This window comes from Geotrypetes seraphini, chromosome 14, assembly GCF_902459505.1.
Source record: "Geotrypetes seraphini chromosome 14, aGeoSer1.1, whole genome shotgun sequence".
Taxonomy (NCBI): Eukaryota; Metazoa; Chordata; class Amphibia; order Gymnophiona; family Dermophiidae; genus Geotrypetes; species Geotrypetes seraphini.
Window position 1 is genome coordinate 33346897 of NC_047097.1, and position 26174 is coordinate 33373070.

Genomic DNA, 26174 nt, shown 5'->3' on the forward strand with positions numbered 1-26174 from the left:
TATATATCATCACTAAATAACTTCTGGTTCCAATTTAGCTCCTCCATGGACCACCCTGGCACAACTAGACAGTGCCAAGGCAGTCTGTCTAGATGTTCACTGGCATTATCCGGATAATACTGCTGAAAAGGCAGGTGTATGAGTAGAGCTGGTGTCTTTTATGTCTTGGAGCTGTTCCAAACCAGAAAAGACCTGCTGAATTTTGAACCTCTATGTTTTGTTCTTGTTATTATGTGAGTTTTGTACCTCTCTTGTTGTTTAGTCAATTTGACTGTCTCACCAGGTCATATTGAAACTTCTCACAATCAGCTCATGATTTAACAATGTTGAATAATGTGATTTGAAAATCTGATCACCCACTGCTCATTTCTCTAGATCAGGGGTGTCAAATGTCAGTCCTCGAGGGCCGCAATCCAGTCGGGTTTTCAGGATTTCCCCAATGAATATGCATGAGATCTATTTGCATGCACTGCTTTCATTGTATGCTAATAGATCTCATGCATATTCATTGGGGAAATCCTGAAAACCCGACTGGATTACAGCCCTCGAGGACCGACATTTGACACCCCTGCTCTAGATCATTACTGAGTAAGCTATACAGCATTGGGGAGCTCTAGTTGTCCCTTTCCATTGGGAAAACTGACAGCTCTAATCTGTGTTTCCTATTTTTTAATTCTGATGAAAGCTAGTTAGATATAAGTACAGTGAGACTTTTCAGGCTGCCTCCCTGGGGATTATGAGGTTGCAATGAGAGAAGGCATAAACAAATGATAAAAACATGTTGACTGCTGCCCTGGACTCACCAGTTTCACAGAATTGCCCCGTGTAGCCTGCAGAACACAAACAAGTCCCACAAGTCTGGCAGATCCCTCCATTCTTACAGAGAGAGGTACAGTTAGCTGCAGAATACACAACAAGGAGGAATGTCAGTCTTATTTTAGGACAGGAAGTTCTGTCTTTCTCTGTTCACAGTATAGTGGAGTAATGAAAAATAAAATACTGTACTTATCATAAAAGAAATCCAGAAATCTTTATAGTCACCATTATGGAACAGGTGTGTCTTACTATGTTACTGTATAACACAATGTTCACAAAATGTTGAGAAGTAAGGGTCTTCCTCTCCCATGAGAGGTTAAGCAATGGAAGGGAATAGACATTGCCTATTGATGCCCTTAGGATGGAGCTACCATATCAACATGGGGCACCAAAAGGACAGAACCTAGGACAATCATCCCATTTTGCCTCCCATAATAATGGACCTGCCATTATTAATGTCAGCCAATAAGAAAGTCGCTATAGCAATACTCGATAACATCAAATAATGACTGTTTTCCACTCTGAAACAAATTCACCTGAAGACAAATCACTTTCTTACCTGTAAACAGATATTCTCTGAAGACAGCAGTAACGTCATCCTAATGTTGCTGACTAGAATTTAATTTGGAAAGCTTACTGGGAAAAATCCTACAGCTCTACTGAGGATGTGCAGTAGTTATCATGCATTTGTAAAAATATACTGTTGATTAGATTGCTCTAAGTCTAATAGATGCTGGCATTGTAAAATTGAAGTTGGAACTTTAGACCATCTTTTATTTTATTGTCCATGTATTCAGGCATTTTGGATATCAATCTGGGATCAAGTTAACCTAATGATGGAGTCATGTGGCATTGTCCTATGACACAGTGGTTTTTGGAATGTGCATGAGGGCTAAATGCCAAATATCTCCAGCAAACAATAAATTACTGATGATTCTTACTGGTGTGGGAATTCAGCAAATAACGACCAATTGGAAAGACTGTTCTAGACTGAATTGTAGTTTCTGGTGGAACTCAGTATGCCATATGTATAAGATGGAAAGATTTCTTGCAGTACAGAGGGGGAATTTTAAAAGGTTTCAGGAGGTGTGGAGGCCATTAATTGAATATTATAATGATTAAGGTTTATTCTTTTTCCTTAGGGGATAATTTGTAGAAATGGGTGGGGGGTGGGGGGATAGGATAATCCAATTAAATAGCGGTATATTTCAATTGATTAATGGATATAGAAAATATGGTATATATGTATGAATAGAAAAGGAAAGGGGGGTAAAATTATTGGAAATATGTTGTTATGAAATATTAGGGGATATATGTAATATGATGAGATATATTTGTTGTGCATTAATCTATATAATAAAATGAAAAAAGAGTTTGAGGAAGAAAGGGTGGGGGGAGGGATAGGTTAAAGTATGATTAATTGTATTATGGAAGAGGGATGTCTAAGTATGTATATGTTTGGATAGATTATTTTATTGATATGGGAAGGGATGGGAGGTGGGTGGGGGGAATTAAAACATGTATAATAATATTGTGTAAGAATGTCAAGTGAGTTATGTGAATTAATTGTAATAATATTGTACACTTGTTGAGAGAAATAAAAAGGAATAAAGATTAAAAAAAATATATATACTGTTGTGTGCCTCTCTTCTAAAATTAAACCAAACAGCTAGCTCCAGAAAAAGAGAAAGGATTTGCATAACTTGATGCACTGCAACCTCTTTGGCAATTCCACAAATCCTAAAGATATTTCTTCTGCATCTCTCTGACCTCAAATTCCCATTCATCCAGCCTCCCACAAGTTTCTCAGATTTCGGGTGGGAAATAAGAACATAAGAATTGTTGCTGCTGGGTCAGACCAGTGGTGCATTGTGGCCAGCAGTCAGCTCATGCGGCAGCCCCTAGGTCAAAGACCAGTGCCCTGACTGAGACCAGCCCTACTTGCGTATAATCTGGTTCATCAGGAACTTGTCTAACTTTGCCTTGAATCCTTCCGGGGGGGTCTTCCTCTATAACAGCCTCCGGAAGAGTGTTCTAGTTTTCCACCACTCTCTGGGTGAAGAAGAACTTCCTTACGTTTGTACGGAATCTATCCCCTTTTAACTTTAGAGAGTGCCCTCTTGTTCTCCCTACCTTGGAGAGGGTGAACAACCTGTTTTTATCTATTAAGTCTATTCCCTTTAGTATCTTGAATGTTTCGATCATATCCTCTCTAAATCTCCTCTTTTCAAGGGAGAAGAGGCCCAGTTTCTCTAATCTCTCGCTGTAAGGCAACTCCTCCAGCCCCTTAACCATTTTAGTCGCTCTTCTCTGGACCCTTTCGAGTAGAACCGTGCCCTTTTTCATGTACGGCGACCAGTGCTGGACACAGTGTTCCAGGTGAGGGTGTACCATGGTACAGCGGCATGATAACCTTCTCTGATGTGTTCGTGATCCCCTTCTTAATCATTCCTAGCATTCTGCTTGCCCTTTTCACCGCTGCCGCACATTGCGCAGACGGCTTCATTGACTTGTTGACCAGTACTCCCAAGTCTCTTTCCTGGGGGGTCTCTCCAAGTACCGCACGGACATCCTGTATTCGTGTATAAGATATTTGTTACCGACATGCATCACCTTACACTTATCCATGTTGAACCTCATTTGCCCTGTTGTGGCCCATTTCTCGAGTGTGTTTGTCACATTGCAGATCTTTGCAATCCTCCTGTGTTGTCACTTTCAATATAGAGTGCTACCTTTCAGCCTGGCATCATCTCCCAGAATTTCACCAAGTGCCTAGCCATGGTCTTCAGGTTTTCCCTTATCTGGGCAACTCATCAAAGTTTCAACATCTCAGGGAGTCATTGTAGCGACCCAATGGACTATTTGGTTCCTATAAAGTTTGGGATTCGAAATAAACTTTCCAAAATCCCAACTACAGCCCTTTCAAAATCTACAGTTCATTGCAGCTGTACTGGACACTGTGCAGTGTCATTAGTGCAGTGACATTAGTCTGAAAGCTGAAAGGCAGAAATGTCCTCTGAGCTACCTTATCCTGAAGGTTAAAGGGTCCATATGCTAGAGGCCAGTCTCTCATCTCGCAGTCCTGGAAATGAAAGCCTCGGTAGTCCTGTGCTAGTCCCTAGACCCATCCAGTCCTTAATGTGGCTAGCTCTATATCCCTGTGTCATTTACTTGACCTTTCAAATTCTTCAATCAGATGGGTTCATTTTTGTCTCTCACCTGTTGAACAGTTTGTTCCAGTATACCCAGCATTGCAGGTACAGATCCCTGGGGCACTGCACAAGCCATTATTACAGCTCGAATTGCAGATTGCTGGGAAGAAAAATGACAACATATAAATAACCTCTTTTTATAAAGAATAAAGCAATTCATAAGTTTCAAACTCTTCTATACTTACCTTCTTTTTAAGTGCAACAAAATCACAGAACCAACATATTAAATCAAAACCTGAATGTCTAATCATTGTTCTTTCAAATACACAATGCTTAGTGTTTGAAATCATCATTGGATAAACTGTTATCTTTAGGTTCAGAAATACTTTTGATTTTTCATCATAGTGAGATTTTATCTTAAGATCCACCTTCAAGGCTTCCGGGATTTATCAAGGCCTAGTCTACAGCTTAAGAATCCCTCACTCACAGAAATATTTTGGATGGATGAATGTGTTCCTCAAATTTACATGCGTGTTTATAGTTTAAAAGGAGGGCTCCATGCCTAATTTAGGTGTGATGATTTATACCACTTTTCATTGGTGTAAATAATCACACCTAAATTTAGTCGCAGATCCTGTATGTAAGTGCTATTCAATAAATCACATCTAACGTTAAACACTGTTTACAGAATAAGTGGTTCTTTTTCATCACCAATTTCTTAGCTACCATATATAGACTGTGCTTGCAGGTTAATTAAGTATGAATTAACATTACTAAGCAATTTATAGTTCCACGCATAACTGCACTATGATGTTAGCACCTAAATGCTATACCATATAACTGTGAGAAGGGTATGGATGTAGGAGCAGCATGGGCAAAGCATGCCAAGCACTTACATGCTAATATAGTGTATTGCAAAAGGCAAGGAGCCATTTTATTGTGTGTAGTCTGGAGTTTTGAAAAAGCAGTTATTTACTGTAAAGAACAGTTACTTACCGTAACAGGTGTTATCCAAGGACAGGAGGCAGCTATTCTCATCATGTGGGTGATGTCATCAACGGAGTCTGGATGCAGACAGCCTCGCAAGCAGACTTGCTTGAAGAACTTTAGAAATTTTTCAACTGTCACACCACATATGCGCAAGTGCCTTCCCCCCTGACACGCGTCTGCTCAGTTCAGATAGCTAGCAGAGAAGCCAACCAGGGGAGGTGGGTAGGTTGTGAGAATAGCTGCCTGCTGTTCCTGGATAATACCTGTTACGGTAAGTAACTGTGCTTTATCTCAGGACAAGCAGGCAGCATATTCTCACATGTGGGTGACCTCCAAACTAACCAAAATGGGATGGTGGGAGTGTTGGCAATTCAGGAGAATAAATTTTGTAACACTGCCTGGCCGAAATGGCCATCCCATCTGGAAAAATCATCCAGACAATAATGAAAGGTGAAAGTATGAACCGAGGACCAAGTGGCAGCTTTGCATATTTCCTCAATAGGAACGGATCTAAGGAAAGCTACTGATGCCGTCATGGCTCTGACTTTGTGGGCTGTGACTCGACCCTGTAGATGCAGTCCAGCCTGAGCACAGCAGAAAGAGATGCAAGCAGCCAACCTGTTGGAGATGGTGCGCTTGGAAACTGGATGTCCCAACTTGTTTGGATAGGAGACAAAAAGTTGAGGAGCAAATCTGTGAGGCTGAGTGCGTTGCAAGCAGAAAGCCAAAGCACGCTTACAATCCAGTTGGGAGAAACACTAACTACATGGGTCAATGACTGGCTGAGTGGCAGACTTCAGAGGGTGGTAGTTAACGGTACCCTCTCTAAAACATCGGAGCTGACCAGTGGAGTACCGCAGGGCTCAGTCTTGGGCCTGCTCCTTTTCAACATATTCATAGGTGACCTAACTCAGGGGCTTCAAGGTAAGGTAACGTTATTCGTCAAACTATGCAATATAGTGAAAGATGACAATTCACCCGATAGTATGACACAGGACCTACATTTGTTGGAGCTTTGGTCCTCAACCTGGCAGCTGGGCTTTAACACTAAGAAATGCAAGATCATGCACCTCGGCAGCAGAAATCCATGCAGAACTTACACCTTGAATGGTGAGACCTTAGCTAGAACTTCAACAGAACGATACTTGGGAGTGATCATCAGCGCAGACATGAAAACTGCTGATCATGTGGAGAACAAAAAATAAAGTCACCACATACATCAATATGCTTAGTAAGCTTATTTCTTACTTAGAACTCTGCTCAGAGACATGAAGGCTGATTACTCGGCCTCACCTACCAATCATTGCAGTGTTCAAAAAGAAAGCTTTTTATCTCCAATATTCTTTTAATGCGCTAGCTTGACTGCTATGCTAGAAATGGTAATATTTTCATAAGTTCTTGTGAACTATACCAAAAGTACTTATCTTTAAACAGTGACTGGTTCCGACGTGCACGTTTCGTTTGCTGCGTCAGGGAACCGACAATAACAGCTGAGTTTTAAAGCTGGTAGTGAAGTCACATTAAATTACAGGACTGGATATCTCAAAAGGTATATCTTCTTGGTTGTTTCAAAAAAAACAGCCTTCATGTCTCTGAGCAGAGTTCTAAGTAAGAAATAAGCTTACTAAGCATATTGATGTATGTGGTGACTTTATTTTTTGTGCTACTGATTTCTTGAGTCACTCAAGTAACCTTCATTGTGCAAGAGTTACCCCTGCACACTTTTGTTTTGACTTGATCATGTGGAGAAGGCTTCATCTAAGGCAATTCAGTTGTTAGGTTGCATCCGCAGGAGTTTCGTCAGCCGGAAGCCTGAAGTCATAATGCCATTATACAGAACCATGGTGAGGCCTCATTTGGAATACTGTGTGCAATTCTGGAGGCCACACTACCGAAAAGATGTGCTGAGAGTAGAGTCGGTGCAACGGATGGCCACCAGGATGGTCTCGGGGCTCAAGGATCTATCGTACGAGGAAAGGCTGAAAAATTTGCAGCTGTACTCACTTGAGGAACGTAGGGAGAGAGGAGACATGATTGAGACGTTTAAGTATATTACCGGCCGTATCGAGATGAAAGAAAAGATTCTCTTTCTCAAAGGACCCTCAGCCACAAGAGGGCATCCGCTCAAACTCAGGGGCGGGAAATTTCATGGCGACACCAGGAAATATTTCTTCACCGAGAGAGTGGTTGATCCTTGGAACAAGCTCCCGGTGCACGTGATCGAGGCAAACAGCGTGCAAGAATTTAAGAGCAAATGGGATGCCCATGTGGGATACCTTAGAGGGTTAAGCCAAGGGAACCTGTCACCAGGAGTGGGATCCCTAGGATAGTAGACTTGGGGGTGGGTCAATAGAGTGGGTAGACCTGATGGGCTATGGCTCTTATCTGCCGTCATCTTCTATGTTTCTATGTTTCTCCAAGATGAAAATGAGGCTTTAGAAAAAACACTGGAAGTACAATAGATTGATTGAGATGAAATTCTGAAACCACTTTAGGTAAGAATTTAGGATGAGTTCAGAGGACCACCATGTCATAATGAAATACTGTGAAATGTGGGTCGGCTACCAAAGCTTGCAGCTCACTGACTCATCTAGCAGATGTGAGTGCAATGAGAAAAACTACTTTCCAAGTGAGATATTTGAGATGAGCCGAAGCCATTGGTTCAAAGGGAGGCTTTATCAATTGAGCAAGAACAACATTGAGATCCCAAACCACTGGAGGAAGTTTGAGAGGTAGTTTGATATTGAAAAGTTCTTTCATAAATCTGGAAACCACAGGATGAGCAGCAATTGCACTGAGATGGACGCGAATGGATGTAGATTTGAGGTCAGAATGAGACAAGTTCAACAAGTAATCCAAAACTGAAAACAAGGAGGTAGATTGAGGCTCCTTGTGATGAGTGGTGCACCAAGTAGAAAATCTAGTCCATTTTTTATGGTAACATTGTCTAGTGGTAGGCTTCCTGGAAGCCTCTAAAATGTCCTTAGATTGAGAAAACTGTAAAGTGGCAGTTGAGAGGTACCAAGCTGTCAGGTATAGACTGCAGGTTGGGATGAAATAGAGACCCTTGATTCTGTATAAGCAGATACGGGAAAAAAAACTGGTAGAAGGAATGGCTCCCTGCTGCTGAGTTGAAGTAGAAGGGAGAACCAAGGTTGTCTGGGCCACCGAGGAGCTATCTGAATCATGGTGGCATGTTCCTGTTTCAGTTTGACAAGTGTCTTGAGAATGAGAGGGAATGGAGGGAACGCATAAAGAAACTGATTCGTCCATTCCAGCAGAAAAGCATCTGCCTCCAGTCTGTGAGTAGAGTAAATCCTGGAGCAGAACTGAAACAGTTTGTTGTTGTGGGGGGACGCAAAGAGATCTATCTGAGGAGTCCCCCACTGAGAAAAAATATGACGGAAAGGTGAGGAATTGAGTGTCCATTCGTGAGGTTGCAGAAGATGACTCAATTTGTCCGACAGACAGTTTTTCGCTCCCTGAAAGTAGACAGCTCTCAGAAAGGTCTTGTGAATGATTGCCCAATTCCAAACTTTGAGAGCTTCCTGGCAAAGAGGGAGAAAGCCTGTTCCCCCCTGTTTGTTGACATAGTAAATGGAGACTTAGTTGTCGGTGTGAATGAGGACTACCTGGTCGTGAAGAAGATGCTGAAAAGCTTTGACAGCATTGAAGATTGCTCTGAGTTCCAACAGATTGATATGACACTGATGATCCGTGCTGGACCAATGGCCTTGAGTACGGAGACCGTCGAGGTGAGCCCCCAAAGCGTAGGTCGATGAATCTGTTGTGAGAACTTTGTGATGGAGGACAGTATGAAATAGTAAACCTCTGGAGAGATTTGAAGAGAGCATCCATCAGTGGAGAGACTGTTTCAATGAAGGAGTCACTGTAATGTGCTGAGAGAGTGGGTTGCAAGCCTGAGCCCACTGAGATGCCAGGATCCACTGAGGAATTTTGAGGTGAGGTCTGGTAAAAGGAATCACGTGAATTTTAGAGACCAAGTGACCTAGGAGAACCATCAAGTGTCTCGCTGAGAGTGAAGTGAAGGGCAACACTTTGTGACAAAGTTGTATGAGAATATCTTGATGTTGTTGAGGAAGGAATGCTCTGAATTGCACAATGTTCAGTACAGCTGCAATGAACTGTAGATTTTGAAAGGGCTGTAGTTGGGATTTTGGAAAGTTTATTTCGAATCCCAAACTTAGTAGGAACCAAATAGTCCATTGGGTCGCTACAATGACTCCTTGAGATGTTGAATCTTTGATAAGTCGCCCAGATAAGGGAAGACCTGAAGACCATGGCTAGGCACTTGGTGAAACTCTGGGAGATGATGCCAGGCTGAAAGGTAGCACTCTGTATTGAAAGTTACAACACAGGAGGATTGCAAAGATCTGCAATGTGACAAACACACTCGAGAAATGGGCCACAACAGGGCAAATGAAGTTCAACATGGATAAGTGTAAGGTGATGCATGTCAGTAACAAATATCTTATACACGAATACAGGATGTCCGTGCGGTACTTGGAGAGACCCCCCAGGAAAGAGACTTGGGAGTACTGGTCAACAAGTCAATGAAGCCATCTGCGCAATGAGCGGTAGCGGTGAAAAGGGCAAACAGAATGCTAGGAATAATTAAGAAGGGGATCACGAACACATCAGAGAAGGTTATCATGCCGCTGTACCGGGCCATGGTACGCCCTCACCTGGAACACTGTGTCCAGCACTGGTCGCCGTACATGAAAAAGGGCACGGTACTACTCGAAAGGGTCCAGAGAAGAGCGACTAAAATAGTTAAGGGGCTGGAGGAGTTGCCGTACAGCGAGAGATTAGAGAAACTGGGCCTCTTCTCCCTTGAAAAGAGGAGATTTAGAGAGGATATGATCGAAACATTCAAGATACTAAAGGGAATAGACTTAATAGATAAAGACAGGTTGTTCACCCTCTCCAAGGTAGGGAGAACTAGAGGGCACTATCTAAAGTTAAAAGGGGATAGATTCCGTACAAACGTAAGGAAGTTCTTCTTCACCCAAAGAGTGGTGGAAAACTAGAACACTCTTCCGGAGGCTGTTATAGAGGAAAACCCCCTCGAAGGATTCAAGGCAAAGTTAGACAAGTTCCTGATGAACCAGATTATATGCAAGTAGGGCTGGTCTCAGTCAGGGCACTGGTCTTTGACCTAGGGGCTGCCGCATGAGCTGACTGCTGGCCACAATGGACCACTGGTCTGACCCAGCAGCGGCTATTCTTATGTTCTTATTTCCCACCCGAAATCTGAGAAACTTGTGGGAGGCTGGATGAATGGGAATTTGAGTGTAAGCCTCTTTGAGATCCAGAGAGCATAACCAATCATTGTGATCCAGAAGGGGATACAAGGATGATAGGGACAGCATCCAAAATTTTTCTTTGACAAGAAATTTGTTGAGAACTCTGAGATGCAATATAGGTAATGTAATGTAATGTAATTTATTTCTTATATACCGCTACATCCGTTAGGTTCTAAGCGGTTTACAGAAAATATACATTAAGATTAGAAATGAGAAAGGTACTTGAAAAATTCCCTTACTGTCCCGAAGGCTCACAATCTAACTAAAGTACCTGGAGGGTAATAGAGAAGTGAAAAGTAGAGTTAGAGGAAAAATAAAAACAAAATAAACATTTTAACAAGACAGCATTGATCTAAATATTTTGGAAGGTAGAAGAGAGGAGAGAAGGAATGGAAGCAGAAGGGAGAGCCGTTGAGCAGTAGAATTCTGGAGAAATTTAAATGATAGAAATAGAACAAAACAAAGACAAAAGGCAAGATAAATCATAAGCTGGAAAGAAAAATAAAATAAAACTTTTAATAAAGGTCAAAGATCTTCCGTCTTCTTCGGGACAAGGAAGTAAAGGGAGTAAAACCCCCTGCTCTGCTGTTCCATATTAACTTCCTCGATGGCACAGAGATGAAGCAGAGCTTGAGCTTCCCGAAGAAGAAGTGGAAGCTGCAATGAATTGGAAGGACACTCTCTTGGTAGGAGATCTGGTGGAACCTGAAGAAATTGAAGAGAGTAACCCTCCCTGATTATTGTGAGGACCCAGAGGTCGGATGTAATTAGTTCCCATCGTCGATAAAAATGATGAAGACGACCTCCGATGAGAAGAGGGGAAGACAGAGGTTGAAAACTGATGTTATGCTCTGTGTTAGATGGTCAAAAAGGCTGAGTGGACTTGGGTGCAGTAGGAATTTGAGGTTTACGCTGCCATTATTGTTGCTGTTGTTTCTTAAGAGGAGGCCGTGAATAAGGTGCTGACTTCTGAGGATAACACCTCTGATAAGATGGAGGAGACCTATAACTCTTAGCAGTGGAAGGCTTCGGCCGAACTATAGAGGCAAATGATTTCTCATGCTCAGACAAGTGCTTTGTGGCTGCCTCAATGGAATCATCAAATAGCTCATTTCCCTGACATGGAATATTGGCCAGTCGATCTTGCAGGTTTGGATCCATGTCCACAGTGCGTAACCAGGTTAGATGACGCATGGCCACCGAGAACGCAGTGACCCTGGAGGACATTTTGAAAGCATCATATGCAGCCTGGACCACATGCATGCAAAGTAGAATGCATATGCTGGAACTCTGGTAGCCAATGTTTTGGGAGATAGTTGAAGAAAGTATGCAGAGCATTGACCCAATGCTTGAGATATCATGTGAAGACAAAATTATAGTTTAAAATCCGATTTGTCATCATAGAATTTTGATACAGACGACGGCCAAACTTGTCCATGGTCCTTCCCTCTTGGACAGGAGGAACTGTGGCATAAACTTTGGCAGGATTGGAACGTTTTAAAGAAGACTCTACGAGAAGAGATTGATGGGACAGTTGAGACTACTCAAATCTTTTACAATGAACCATCTTATAATGAGATTCCAGTTTTGCTAGCACCAAAGGAATTGAGTATGGGGTATCTAGATTTCGCTTGAAAGTTTGACAAAGAATGCCATTCATGGGTAATTTGAGAGAATCCCTAGGAGGATTAGGCATACCCAGTTCTTCTAAATACTCCTTAGAGTATTTTGAATCAGACTCATTTGGCATAGGAACTTAATAAAGAACACCGGATCAGAAGAAGGATGACCCTATTGAGGTGAAGGTGAATGAGAGCCCCTCGAAGTACCCCGTACAGCAGAGAAAGAAGGTGAAGCCTCTCTGGAATATTGATACCGCAGATCTGAATCCATAGGCAAAGATGGAGTCAAAAGTCCACGTCTGGAATAAGTAGGAGAAGGTTTTCTTTTTGAGGAACAAGCTGGTAAAGAAAACCTCGCAGGTGAGGAACTCGACTGACGAGAGACCTGTGGTTTCTGGTTGTGAGGTTCCACAGTATTTTTCCTCGAGAAAGGAGTTGGTGGCCTCGAGGAGTCTTGATACCTCAATGAACGAGGTCTGCCTCGAAAAGATGACCTGGGTCTAGATGAATGCCTCGACAGATGGTATAGAGATGAGCTATGCCTCAAACAACAGGGCATTGGCGTCAAATCCAGCTTCGATGAGGAATGTCGAGGTGTCCTCGTCCTGTGCCTCGAAGAAGGCAATGCCTTATGTTGTGAGGTAGGACTGGAAGTTGAAGTTCGAGGTCGAGACACTTGCAAGGACTCAGCTCCTTGTATAGATTGTTCAGACTGACCGTGAGGCACTCTCAAGGATTCGGTTCCTTGTAATACTGCTGAGTGCTCAGCCTGGACTTCAGGAAGCAGGGTCGAGGCAAGAGTCAATTTGGCAAGCATGTTACCAAACTCCTGATGCAGAATAGTCTCCAACATATTCTGCAAAACCGACACCAAGATGCCTGAAGGGATGGTTTAGATAGCTTACCTGATGGAGACACTGAGGATAACGGCCCCTCCAGAGACAATTTTGCTGATTTCCATGAGGACAAGGACTTCCCCATCGAGGAAGGCTTGAGCGAGGTCAAGGTTGAAGCTTTGAACCCCACAGAAGACTTCGACGGAGTCAAGGTCGAGGTTGCAATTGAGGTCGAGGATTTAGCTGAAGGAAGATCTTTTCAATTTGAACACGATGTCGTTTGAGGGCCCAATTCTGAAGTGCAGCACAACAGGCGCACGATTCCGGACGATGATCCGCTCCCAAACACTGTACACATCACTTATGTGGGTCACTGATGGAGATTGCACGTTGACACCGGTTACACTTCTTGAACCCTGTGAGCAGTCGGGACATGCAATGAAAAATGGCCGGGGTCAAATAGAAACCAGCAGGCTGAGGCCACAGAGTAGGCCCCGCCATGACACGACGAAGAAAAATAACAAATTCTTTTTTTTTTTTATACATGCGGAACACAACCACCTTGTAAAGAAAAAAGAATACACGAGCCACGAGTTAGAACTAACTCACATAGAGTCTTGAAACGAGGGCTTTTCAGCTCCGTAGAAAACTTAGAACTGAGGAGACGCACACCCTATATCAGGTGGGAAGGCATTCGCGCATGCGCGGTGCAGCAGTCGCAAACTTTCTAAGTTGTGCAAGTAAGTCTGCTTGTGAAGCTGTCCGCATCGGGGCTCTGTGGTTGATGTCACTCATATGTTGAGAATATGCTGCCTGTTTGTCCTGGGATAACAAAAGTTTTGTGCCTAAATACATCATTAATACAGAGGGTTTTTTTAATGTTAGTTAAATGGACAATTTAGCTCAATTAGAGGGGTTGTAAAAAAGCAGTAAGAGCCTGTTTGATGATATCATACTGCAGAGTTATAAAATAATAATAGGATATAAAATTAGTCAGGTGGACAATAACAGTTTTTGTTTTAGTGATTAAAAATACTGATAAGTTTTGAAGTATAATTGAAAACACACATACAATATTTATTCCATGTGTGTAATTAGCTCACTTAATTACTCGACATTAGGACCTGGGGACAGGAATGACACTGTCTTTGGTTTACTCTGGAATCTGGCCAGTTCCTGAGTGTCCAAATATGGATATTTAGGCCATAAAATGCCAGTCTTATTAATTAGTTAATTATCCATCTTGGATAATGTATAAAAGGAAGGAGCAGGTGGTATTCAAACTTACAGATCTTTTCTATGGACGTCTAAGGGTGTTTTTCTGCTGAAGGTCTCTGTGCTTGACTGTAACCAGATCTATCCAATCACTGGCATAGATGAAGGATACAGCTCCAGCAGTGATGTATATTTAATTTATATTTAACTTATGTATTTGTGCACGAGCAGTTTGTTAGACTGATGTACAGGGAATTAAAGCTTGTTCTTTGCATTGTGTTTGGTGTTGTATTAACTGACAAACATATACCCCAAAGGACCTAAAGCAAAACACATAGTAGAATAATATCAGTTATAGGTGTAATTGACAGTATTAGTACCTATATCCATCTTATCATTCTCTATGCAAGAAACTCCCCAACCTCTATATGACCTGACTGTCTATCCAAATTAGATTGTAAACTCTTCTGAGAAGTGATCATCTATTACATGTTAAATATAGAATGTTGCATACGCCTTTCAGCACAATAGAAATGATAAATAGTAGTAGTAGTTCTGGCCCAAGACACAAACAAAATTAAACATTGTGATTCTAAAATTTATCAGCTCTTGTCATCATTTATTCACTCTGATTCTCAGGGCCGGATTAATGAATAGGCCCAGTAGGCATGTGCCTAGGGCCCAAAGTTGTCAGGGGGGCCCAATGAAACTGAGGACTCAGGTGTATTTTGTTTTTCCTTGGCAACGCGGGCCCCCTGGAAAAGATTGGCAGCGCTGGGCCCCCCTCCCCGGGAGATCAACAACACCGCCCTCCCCCCGGCATCGACATCAACCAACCAGAAAGCACAGTTACTTACCGTAACAGTTGTTATCCAGGGACAGCAGGCAGATATTCTCAACAGGTGGGTGATGTCACGGACAGAGCACCGCAGCGGACAGCCTCGAGAGCAGACTTGCTTGAAGATCTTTGTAAGAGCTTACGAGTGCTGCACTGCGCATGCGCAAGTGCCTTCCCGCCCAAGTCAGGGCGTGCGTCTCCTGTGAGGAACCTCAGTTCAGATAACTAGCTAAGAAGCCAACCAGGGGAGGAGGGCGGGTTGTGAGAATATCTGCCTGCTGTCCCTGGATAACAACTGTTATGGTAAGTAACTGTGCTTTATCCCAGGACAAGAAGGCAGCATAATCTCAACATGTGGGTGACCTCCAAGCTAAGCATAATGGGATGGAGGGAGAGTTGGCAACTTACGAAAAGAGATTCTGTAAAACAGACTGGCCAAAATGGCCATCCCTTCTGGAGAAAGTATCCAGTAATGAGAGGTGAATGTATGAACCGAGGACCAAGTGGCAGCCTTGCAGATTTCCTCAATAAGAGTTGATCTGAGGAAAGATACAGATGCCGTCATTGCTCTAACACTGTGGCCCGTGATCGACCCTGCAGAGGGAGACCAGCCTGATCATAGCACAAAGAGATGCAAGCAGCCATCCAGTTGGATATGGTTTGCTTCGAGACAGGATGCCCCAATTTATTTGGATCGAAGGAGATGAAAAGTTATGGGGCTATTCGATGAGGTTGAGTGCGTTGCAAGTAGAAAGCTAAGGCACGTTTAAAGTCTAAAGTATGGAGCGCCACTTCTCCAGGGTGAGAATGAGACTTTAGAAAAAATACTGGAAGAACAATAGATTGATTAATGTGAAATTCTGAGACAACTTTAGGCAAGAATTTTGGATGAGTACGGAGGACCACTTTGTCATGGTGAAAAACTGTGAAGGGAGGATCCACAACTAAGGCTTGTAACTCACTGACTCTTCGAGCAGACGTGAGGGCAATCAGAAACACCACTTTCCAAGTAAGATACTTGAGATGAGCCTTATCAATTGGTTCAAATGGAGGCTTCATCAATTGAGCCAGGACATTGAGATCCCAGACCACTAGAGGCGGTTTGAGCGGTGGTTTAACATTGAAAAGTCCTTTCATGAAGCGGGAAACCACAGGATGTGCAGACAGAGGTTTCCCATCAAGAGGCTGATGAAAAGCAGCAATCGCACTGAGATGGACTCGGATAGATGTAGACTGGAGGCCAGAGTGTGATAAGTGAAGTAAATAATCCAAAACAGAAAACAAGGAGGTAGACATTGGCTCCATTTGGCGTGTAGTACACCAAGCAGAAAATCTAGTCCATTTCTGACCATAGCACTGCCTAGTGGACGGCTTTCTGGAAGTCACCAAAATGTCCTGTACAAATTGAGAAAACTGTAGAGAGGCAGTTAGGTTGAAAGGTACCAAGCTGTTAAGTGTAGAGACTGCAGGTTGGGATGAAGTAAGGACCCTTGACTCTGAGTAAGCAGAGAGGGAAAAACTGGTAGGAGCAGAGGCTCCCTGGTGCTGAGTTGAAGTAGAAAGGAGAATCACGGTTGTCTGGGCCACCGAGGAGCTATCAGAATCATGGTGGCAGGTTGTGACTTCAGCTTGACAAGAGTCTTGAGAATCAGAGGGAATGCAGGGAAGGCATAGAGAAACTGACCCGACCAGTCCAGGAGGAAAGCATCTGCCTCGAGGCACTGGGGAGAGTATATTCGAGAGTAGAACTGAGGCAGCTTGTTGTTGAGGGGAGATAAAAAGAGGTCTATGTGAGGGGTCCCCCATTGAGCAAACACCTGACGTAGAGGCGAGGAATTGAGTGTCCATTCATGAGGTTGCAGAAGACGACTCAATTTGTCCACCAGACAGTTGTGCTGACCTTGAATGTATACAGCTCTGAGAAAGATGTTGTGATGAATTGCCCAATCCCACAGCCTCAGAGCTTCTTGACAAAGGGAGTGAGATCCCATGCCTCCCTGTTTGTTTGCATAGTACATGGCGACTTGGTTGTCCTTCCGGACAAGGACTACTTTGTCATGAAGAAGATGTTGAAAAGCTTTGAGAGCACTGAAAATCGCTCTGAGTTCCAACAGATTGATGTGACAGAGATGGTCTGCGGGAGACCAATGGCCTTGTGTATGGAGACCGTCTAGATGGGCTCCCCATGCCTAGGTTGACGAGTCTGTTGTGAGAACCTTCTGATGAGGGAGAGTGTGGAAAAGCAAACCTCTGGAAAGATTGGAAGAGAACATCCACCAGTGGAGAGACTGTCTCAACAAAGGAGTTACTGCAATGTGTTGAGAAAGTGGGTCAGTAGCTTGTTGCCACTGAGATGCCAGGGTCCACTGAGGTATGCGAAGGTGAAGTCTGGCAAAAGGAGTCACGTGAACCGTGGAGGCCATGTGACCGAGTAGAATCATCATTTGTCTCGCTGAAATTGATGTGAGATGAGACACTTGATGTAAAGGCGAATGAGAGCATCTTGGCATGGTTGAGGCAGGAACGCTCTGAGCCATACAGTGTCCAGAATGGCCTCGATGAACTGAAGAGTCTGAGAAGGGTGCAACTGGGATTTTGGAAAGTTGACTTTGAACCCCAGACATTGGAGGAACATAATAGTCTGTCGGATCGCTGCAATAACCCTTGTTGAGAGGGGGCTTTGATGAGCCAGTCGTCCAGGTATGGAAAAACTTGAAGACCCTGGGTACGGAGGGCTGCAGCCACCACCACCAGACACTTTGTGAAGACTCTGGGGGATGAGGCGAGTCAAAAAGGAAGAATTCTGTATTGTAGATGAAGATTCCACACCCAAAATCTTAAATATTTGTGAGAGGTTGGATGAATCGGGATATGAGTGTAAGCCTCTTTGAGATCCAGAGAGCATAGCCAATCCCCCTGATTCATCAGGGAATACAAAGTTGGTAAAGAAAGCATCCGAAACTTCTTTTTGATTAGAAATTTGTTGAGGGCTCTGAGGTCCAGAATGGGTCGCAAATCCCCCGTCTTCTTTGGGACTAGAAAATAACAGGAATAAAAGCCCGTGTCCCGTTGGTTCAAGAGAACCTCCTCGACAGCTCGAAGGCGAAGAAGAGCCTGAGCTTCCTGAAGAAGAAGGGGAAGTTGCGACGAATTGGAAGGACATTCTCTTGGAGGGAGATCTGGAGGCACCTGAAGAAAGTGAAGTGAGTATCTCTCCCGAAGGATGGTGAGAACCCAGAGATCTGAGGTGATCATCTCTCACTGGTGATAAAAATGGTGAAGATAACCTCCGATGGGCAGAAGAGAAGTCTGATGGAGGGAGGCCGGTATGCTCAGACTGGGAATGTCAAAAAAACTGAGCTGGTTTAGCCGCAGCAGGAGTCTGAGCTTTATGCTGTCGTTGTTGCTGCGGCGGTTGTCTAGGCAGAGGCGTGAAGAAAGCTGGTGTCATTTTTTTGAGGATAACGACGTGGTGGAGGCTTGTATGGCCGAGCAGGAGGAGTCTTAGGCTTCGGCTGAATCAAGGAAGCATAAGAGTGCTCATGTTCAGAGAGGCGCTTAGTAGCAGCTTCAATAGAATCATCAAAGAGTTCATTTCTCTGGCAAGGCAAGTTCGCTAGACAGTCCTGCAAATTGGGATCCATATCAACAATGCAGAGCCAAGCGAGGTGACGCATGACTACTGCAAAAGCAGAAACTCTGTAAGAGAGCTCAAAGGCATCATACGTGGCTTGCAGCATGAAGAGTCGGAGTTGTGACAGAGTTCAAATAATCTGTTTGAATTCTGGAAGACACTGCTCCTCAAGAGCCGGATAAAACTTAGGCATTATTTTGAGGAAGTGATTAAAGTAAGCAGTGAAAATGTAATTGTAATTGAGAATTCTGTTTGCCATCATGGAATTCTGGTATAGCCTATGGCCAAACTTATCCATGATACGGCCCTCCCTGCCTGGAGGGACCGCAGCGTAAAGCTTAGATGGTTGAGCTTTCTTTAATGAAGATTCCACAACCAAGGACTGGTGAGATAATTGGGATTTCTCAAACCCCTTACAAGGTACGGTGTGATACCTGAATTCCAGCTTAGATGGTATGGCCGTAATAGAATAAGGGGATTCCATATTCCTGAGGAAAGTTTGTTTTAAGACAGGAGTCATAGGAAGCCTCAAGGTCTCCTTGGATTGATGAGGTAACTCCATGTCGGCCAAGTACTCAGGAGTGTACTTGGAATCAGAATGGAGAACCAGCTGAAGAGCTTTCCCCATGTCAAAGACAAATCTCGCAAAGGAGGCAGACTTCGAGGTAGATGGTCCCTCAGGAGAAGGAGAGCGAGACTTAGGAGCCGCTCAATAGGAAGGAGAAGCCTCTCTGGAATATTGAGAAGGAGACTCAAAGTCCAGCAGCATAGTCACCGAGGAAACTCCACTACCTGTGACAGGAGGAGTCAAAGAGTGTTTGCGCTTGAGAAGCCTCGATGGTGAAGTCCCCGGGGTCCGAGGAACAGAGTGGGTCGAGGCAAAAGGAGAAGGCTCCCTTGGAGGCGGTCTTGATGGAGGAGTCTTCGACCTGGATGGACTTCGAGGAGAAGAAGCTGGTGTAAAGGCTTTGTGAGACCGAGACTTATGTTTAGGTTTCGAAGAAGTCTCGATGGCCTTTGATAAATGAGACATAGAAGACTCAGTATCTGGAGGAGGAGAGGCCTTTTGCTTAAGAAAAGCCTCCTGACTTCGCTTGGAAGCAAGATGCCTCGAATGCATCGAGTGATGTCTCGCCATGACTGAGGAAATCTGAGTGGTCAGAATGGCTTTCAACATGTCCTCGAACATAGGCACCGAGACAAAGGGATCAGGTCTCGAAGGTGCAGCAGTGTGCTCCAAAGAGGGTGACCTCGAGGATGAGTATTCCCTATGTTTGGAGGCACGCTTAGCTGAAGGTCTTGTAGAGGCTGGCAGGACTGTAGGCATGGCCTGGGATGCCTGAGACTCTGGAGGCTTCTTAGGAAGGGTACCTGAAGGAGAAACAGGAGACTTACCCACCGATGAAGACTTTGAAGGGACTGCAGCCGAGGCCTTCAAGGCCGAAAGTGTCAAGGTCGAGGCAACTACTGGTGTCGGGGTCGAGGCCATGGAAGTGAAGGCCGTCCCCGAAGCCGAGGTCGAGACCCTTGCTGCACTGGCTACACTTTTAGCGAAGGGCACGTGGTTGAAGGGTAGCACAGCACGAACAAGTGTCGGGGCAATGTCCAGGACCCAGGCAAACAATACACCAACGATGAGGGTCAGTGAGTGAAATTACCTTGCCGCACTGGCTACACTTTTAGTGAAGGGCACGAGGTTGAAGGGTAGCACAGCGCGAACAAGTATCGGGGCAATGTCCAGGACCCAGGCAAACAATACACCAACGATGAGGGTCAGTGAGTGAAATTACCTTGCCGCACTGGCTACACTTTTAGTGAAGGGCACGAGGTTGAAGGGTAGCACAGCGCGAACAAGTATCGGGGCAATGTCCAGGACCCAGGCAAACAATACACCAACGATGAGGGTCAGTGAGTGAAATTACCTTGCCGCACTGGCTACACTTTTAGCGAAGGGCACGAGGTTGAAGGGTAGCACAGCGCGAACAAGTGTCGGGGCAATGTCCAGGACCCAAGCAAACAATACACCAACGATGAGGGTCAGTGAGTGAAATTACCTTGCCGCACTGGCTACACTTTTTGAACCCGGTAAGAGGCCAGGATATAGAAAAAAGAAAAGACCGGTGAAAGAATGAGGTTCAATGGCCAGGCCTAGGCCAAAAGGCCGCCGGCCTAAAAAGAAACAAGAAAAATCGTGGTTTTTTTTTTTATTTTAAGAAAAAGATAAAAGACACGCGGGCACTGCGACTAGGAAAAAATAACAAAGCCACGGTGCGAGAAGGCAATGAAGAGCTGCAGAGCTGAAGTGAAGAGAACTTCTCAGCTCCGCAGAAAACGTTGAACTGAGGTACCTCACAGGAGACGCGTGCTCTGACTCGAGCGGGAAGGCACTCGCACATGCGCAGTGCAGCACTCGTAAGCTCTTACAAAGATTTCAAGCAAGTCTGCTTGCAAGGTTGTCCGCTGCGGGGCTCCGTTGGTGACGTCACCACCTGTTGAGAATATGCTGCCTGCTTGTCCTGGGATAATAAGTGACGTCGAAGGGGGTGGACCAGCATATGGAGTTCCTGCAAGGTCCCGTGATGACTGCGTCTGCCGGTCCAACCCCTCCGGCGTCACTTACTGCTTCCCTGAGCAGAGCCAGCAGACGCAGTCATTGCGGGACCTTGCAAAAACTCCTTGCATCTGCCGGTCCACCTCCTCCGATGTCACTTATTCTGGTTGGTTGATATCGATGCCGGAGGGAGGGCAGTGTTGTCGATCTCCTGGGGGGAGCAGCGCTGCCGATCTTTCCCGGGAGGCCTGCGTTGCCAAGGAAAAACAAAAAACATCTGAGTCCTCTGTTTCTTCAGCAGGCCACCTCTGACCTAGAAGGGTGGTGGAGGGAGAGAAAGGGGGAAGGGTGGTATGGAAGGGTGGTGGAAGGACAGAAAGGGGCAGATGCTGATGGAATTGGGGGGGGGAAGGGGAGAGATATAAGGGGAAGGATACTGGATGGAATTGGGTTGAAGGGAAAGAAAGAGGTCAGATGCTGATGGAATTGGTGTCCAGGGAAAGGGGGAAAACGTAAGGGGGAAGGATACTGGATGGAATTGGGTTGGAGGGAAATAAAGGGGGCTGATGCTGATGGAAGTAGGGGGAAGGGAGAGGAGAGTGAAATGCCAGACCATGGGGATGTGGGAGAGGGAAGGGAAGAAGAGGAGAGAGATGCCAGACCATTGGAGGAGGGAATGGAAGAAGATGGATGCCAAATCAATGGGGGTGAAGGGAAAGATGGAAGGGGAGGCATACAGTTTCTGGAAGTAGCACAGAAGGACAGAAGATGAAAGGAAGAGTGACAAGAAGATGAGGAGAGCTTAAATTAGACAAGACAAAGGTAGAAAAAAATTTCTATCTATTTTTTTTGCTTTAGGGGACATGCATTTTTTTGCTTTAGGGGACATGCAATGTGGTGTTACATTGTATGCAGAGTCCAGCTTCTTGGTGGTTTTATTTAACCTTTGTCTACGTATTTCTATTTTATCCCCGCCTTTTACAAAACTGTAGAGCATTTTTTTAGCGCTGGCTGTGGCTAAAAACCATACTACAGTTTTGTAAAAGGGGGGAGAGGTTAGTGTGTGATTACTTACTCCATACTAGGCGAAGGTATTTTCTGTGTTCTGTTTCTATGAAAGACATGGTTTTTTGTTAGCGTTGACTAGCCTTGTTTGGCGAAATGCATCAGGCATGGTTCTTGGGAGCACCTTGAATTAACCTGATTTGAATCTCCATATTTTCTGCCAATCTTCCTTTGTTTCACATTGGATTCTTTGGTGAACTGCTTGCCTTGTTGTTTTGTTGCAAGTTAATATACATGGAGTGGAATGTAATAGAGGAGTTACAGATTTGGTTGTTTATCCATACATATGGGTTACAGTTGGTTGATGTAGAGTGAGGCAGTTGAGAGGCGTTGTAAACTTGGTTGTTAATATAGACATATTTTGGATAGTATTACTGCTTTAGAAATATTTGAACACTTATATATGCATGGAAAGTGTTCAGAGTTAAATTCCTGGGTAAGTAGGTGGGAAGGGAAGGAAGGGGGATTTGTTCAGAGATGTTTGGAGGTTGCATAGAAGAAAAACTGTGCACTGGTATACTAATCTTTGTTTTGAATTAAAAAAAAAAGAAATACAAGTGGAAATAAAGCAGTAAATAAGAAAACAGATAAATGGGGGCGGGACATGGGCGGGGTAGGGGTGGGGCAGGGCCAGGGAGGCCCAGTGTACTTGTGTGCCTAAGGGCCCTCGAAGAATTAATCCTGCCCTGCTGATTCTATTTTAAGCTCATCTGTGGCCATTTACAGTGAAATCTGGTAATCAAATCTATGACCTCAGTGTTTGCAGTTTACTTCCAGGTTAACCACCATCTACTTAAGGGAAGAAGTTGATGAGTCCATCTGATTCTGTTGCTCTCCGAAGCTGCTGTTCTCAAATGCAATGGATATCCACATACAACAAACATTTAGGTCATCTCACAGAATAGAACTGTTCCAGATCACACATTTTCAGTATTTCTTTCATTCCTAGAGCAGAAATACTGAAAAGCCTCAGATGGTGCCTGCAGCTGCCCTGTGGAGCACAGACAACATGCACAGCACTGTATAAGTTAATGTACATTGAGGAAGGGTGGTTGATATTCAATGGGAATGCATATTAAACTCATTTCAGAACAAGTTAAAGGGTAAAGTAGCAGTTGGGTACAATTAATGCTTGATGTATGCCAAACATTTGCTATATATTACTTTCTAATGCAAACCTTATAAGATCACATTAATTTAGGATTGCTTTTCTATAATCAAAATTTTGGATGCTTCTAGAGCAGGGGTGGACAACCACAGTCCTCGAGAGCCAAACCCAGTTGGGTTTTCAAAATTTCCCCAATGAATATGCATGAGATAGATTTGCATGTTGTGTTTCCATTGTATGCAAATAGATCTCATATATCTTCAGTGTGGAAATCTTGAAAACTTAACAGGGTTGTGACTCTTGAGGATCGTGGTTCCCTCCCCTGTTCTACAGCATATGCAAAATCTTTAAAGTGACTTGAATTTAACGGAAACAGTTGGAAGGAGTCTGGGGATAGTACACAGTGACAATGCTGGAGAATAACAACTGCTCTCACTGAAAAACTGCACCAAATGCTAGTATTCCACAGCTGCTCAATCAAAATTCTCCCTTTCAAAGTTAACTTGTCAGTACTCACCATTTTCACAAAACCTTCCACTATAGCCTGGGGGACACGAACAATTCCCTGAGGGTTGGCAAACCCCTTTATTTCTGCAGATGGAGGCACAGGAAGCTGAAACATAATAATAAGAATAAGAATGGTAACTGGGAGGCCCAGGTTCAAATCCCATGGAGGCTCCTTGTGGCCTTGGGCAAGCCACTTAATCATCCAATGCCTTGGGCTTTCCACTTGGGACAGCTGGAGTTAGTGCTAGCAACTTCACCCTACTCACAGCCTGAAATGGAAACTATCACACTTGTGGCGGCCCCTATAAGTCATTCATGTCTCTGTGCATGTGCATAGAGGGACAGAGAAAGAAAAGAAGAATCCATCCGATAGTCAGCCCGCAGTAGTAGGTGATGTCTGAGCTGACCCCAAATATTTAATGCTGGAGCTTGTGTGGCTCCCAGCATTGAATATCCGGGTCTCAGCAGTCATCCAGAAGTTTACCAGATGCCAGCCATTATTCAGACTAGTGCCTGGTTAACTTCACCACACAAAGGTAGGATATCCCTTTTGCTGTCCTAACTTTATGTAGTTATATAGCCAGTTCGCGGGCTGAAAATCAGAAAACAGCTAGCAGAAAAGAAGCACAATGGATAACATAACTTTATTGGATATAACCCAACATGGCCCATGTTTCGGTTGTCTGCATCAGGGGTCTAAAAAATACAGTGACAACGTGTCAACATATATAAATGTCATTAACACAAATACTAATTATTTAAATATCAAGCACTACATATGTTAAAACACATGGGTTGTTTGATCTCTAGAGCAAGGTGGGAGGGGATTAAGGAAAAAAAAATGGTAGGAAAAAAGCTCAGCAACAGCTCAGGGAAGGTGAAGACCGTAAAGGAAGCCTGGACACTGCTTAAAGGCACAGTGCTAGAGGCACAAGACCTGTGCGTCCCAAGGTTCAGGAAAGGGTGCAAAAAAAACCGAACTAGAAACCCAGCATGGATAACAACTGCAGTTAATAAGGCGATAAGCGACAAGAAATCATCCTTCAGGAAATGGAAAAAGGAACCAACAAAGGAAAACCAGGAAGAGCACAAAAGACACCAGAAAGAATGCCATCGAGAGGTCAGGAAAGCAAAGAGAGAATATGAGGAAAGACTGGCAGGAGAAGCAAGAAACTTCAAACCCTTCTTCAGGTATGTGAAAGGGAAACAACCAGCCAGAGAGGAAGTGGGACCACTGGATGACGGAGACAGGAAAGGAGCGATAAAGGAGGAAAAAGAGATAGCTGACAGGTTAAACAAATTCTTCTTGTCAGTCTTCACCAGAGAGGACACATCCAATATCCCAGAACCCGAGGTGATTATAAACGGAGAACACGACGAAAGGCTGGTACAACTAGAGGTAAGCAAAGAGGATGTCCTCAGACAGATAGACAGACTGAAGAGCGACAAATCACCGGGCCCAGACGGCATCCACCCAAGGGTACTAAAAGAACTGAGAAACGAAATAGCAGAGACACTTCACCAAATATGTAACCTCTCCCTAAAAACTGGGGAGATCCCAGAGGACTGGAAAATAGCAAATGTCACGCCCATCTTTAAGAAGGGATCAAGGGGTGACCCGGGAAACTACAGGCCCGTGAGCTTGACCTCGGTTCCGGGAAAGATGATGGAAGCAATGGTAAAGGACACAATCTGCAAACACATAGAAAACAATGGACAACTGAAGGCGAGCCAGCATGGCTTCTGCAAGGGAAGGTCGTGCCTCACGAACTTGCTGTACTTCTTTGAGGGAATAAACAGCCAGATGGATAAGGGGGAATCCATAGACATCATTTACCTAGACTTCCAAAAACCCTTCGACAAGGTACCTCACGAACGGCTACTAAAAAAGCTGTGGAACCAAGGGGTGCAAGGGGATATCTACCGATGGATCAAACACTGGTTGGCAGGCAGGAAACAGAGGGTTGGAGTAAAAGGCCAATACTCAGACTGGCAATGGGTCACGAGCGGAGTCCCACAGGGATCGGTGCTGGGACCACTCCTGTTCAATATATTTATTAACGACCTGGAGACGGGGACGAAATGTGAGGTTATTAAATTTGCTGATGACACCAAACTCTGCAGCAGGGTTAGAACCACGGAAGACTGTGAAGACCTACAAAGGGACCTAACGAGTCTGGAAGAGTGGGCAAAAAAGTGGCAAATGAGTTTTAACATAGAGAAATGCAAAGTCATGCATGTAGGGAAAAAGAACCCGATGTTCAGCTACAAAATGGGGGGAACACTGCTAGGGGTGAGTAACCTTGAAAGGGACCTGGGGGTGATGGTCGACACATCACTGAAACCATCGGTGCAGTGTGCGACAGCCTCAAAGAAAGCAAACAGAATGCTGGGCATCATCAAAAAGGGTATCACAACCAGGACGAAGGAAGTCATCATGCCGCTGTATCGCGCAATGGTGCGCCCGCACCTGGAGTACTGTGTTCAGTACTGGTTGCCGTACCTCAAGAAGG

At 44.4% G+C, this 26174-nt stretch overlaps 1 protein-coding gene across 7 annotated transcripts in view; it reads right to left on the reverse strand.

Moving 5' to 3' along the window:
- LOC117347945 (neurogenic locus notch homolog protein 1-like) overlaps positions 1-26174 on the reverse strand; it is a 284187-nt gene that overhangs the window by 202148 nt on the left and 55865 nt on the right. For all 7 annotated transcript variants that reach the window (XM_033919452.1, XM_033919449.1, XM_033919455.1 and 4 more), the window contains exons 8-10: positions 23672-23767; positions 4036-4128; positions 804-899 (exon numbers count right to left, since the gene is read on the reverse strand). In XM_033919452.1, the coding sequence (XP_033775343.1) occupies positions 804-899; positions 4036-4128; positions 23672-23767 (285 nt within the window). The remainder of the gene's footprint in view (positions 1-803; positions 900-4035; positions 4129-23671; positions 23768-26174) is intronic.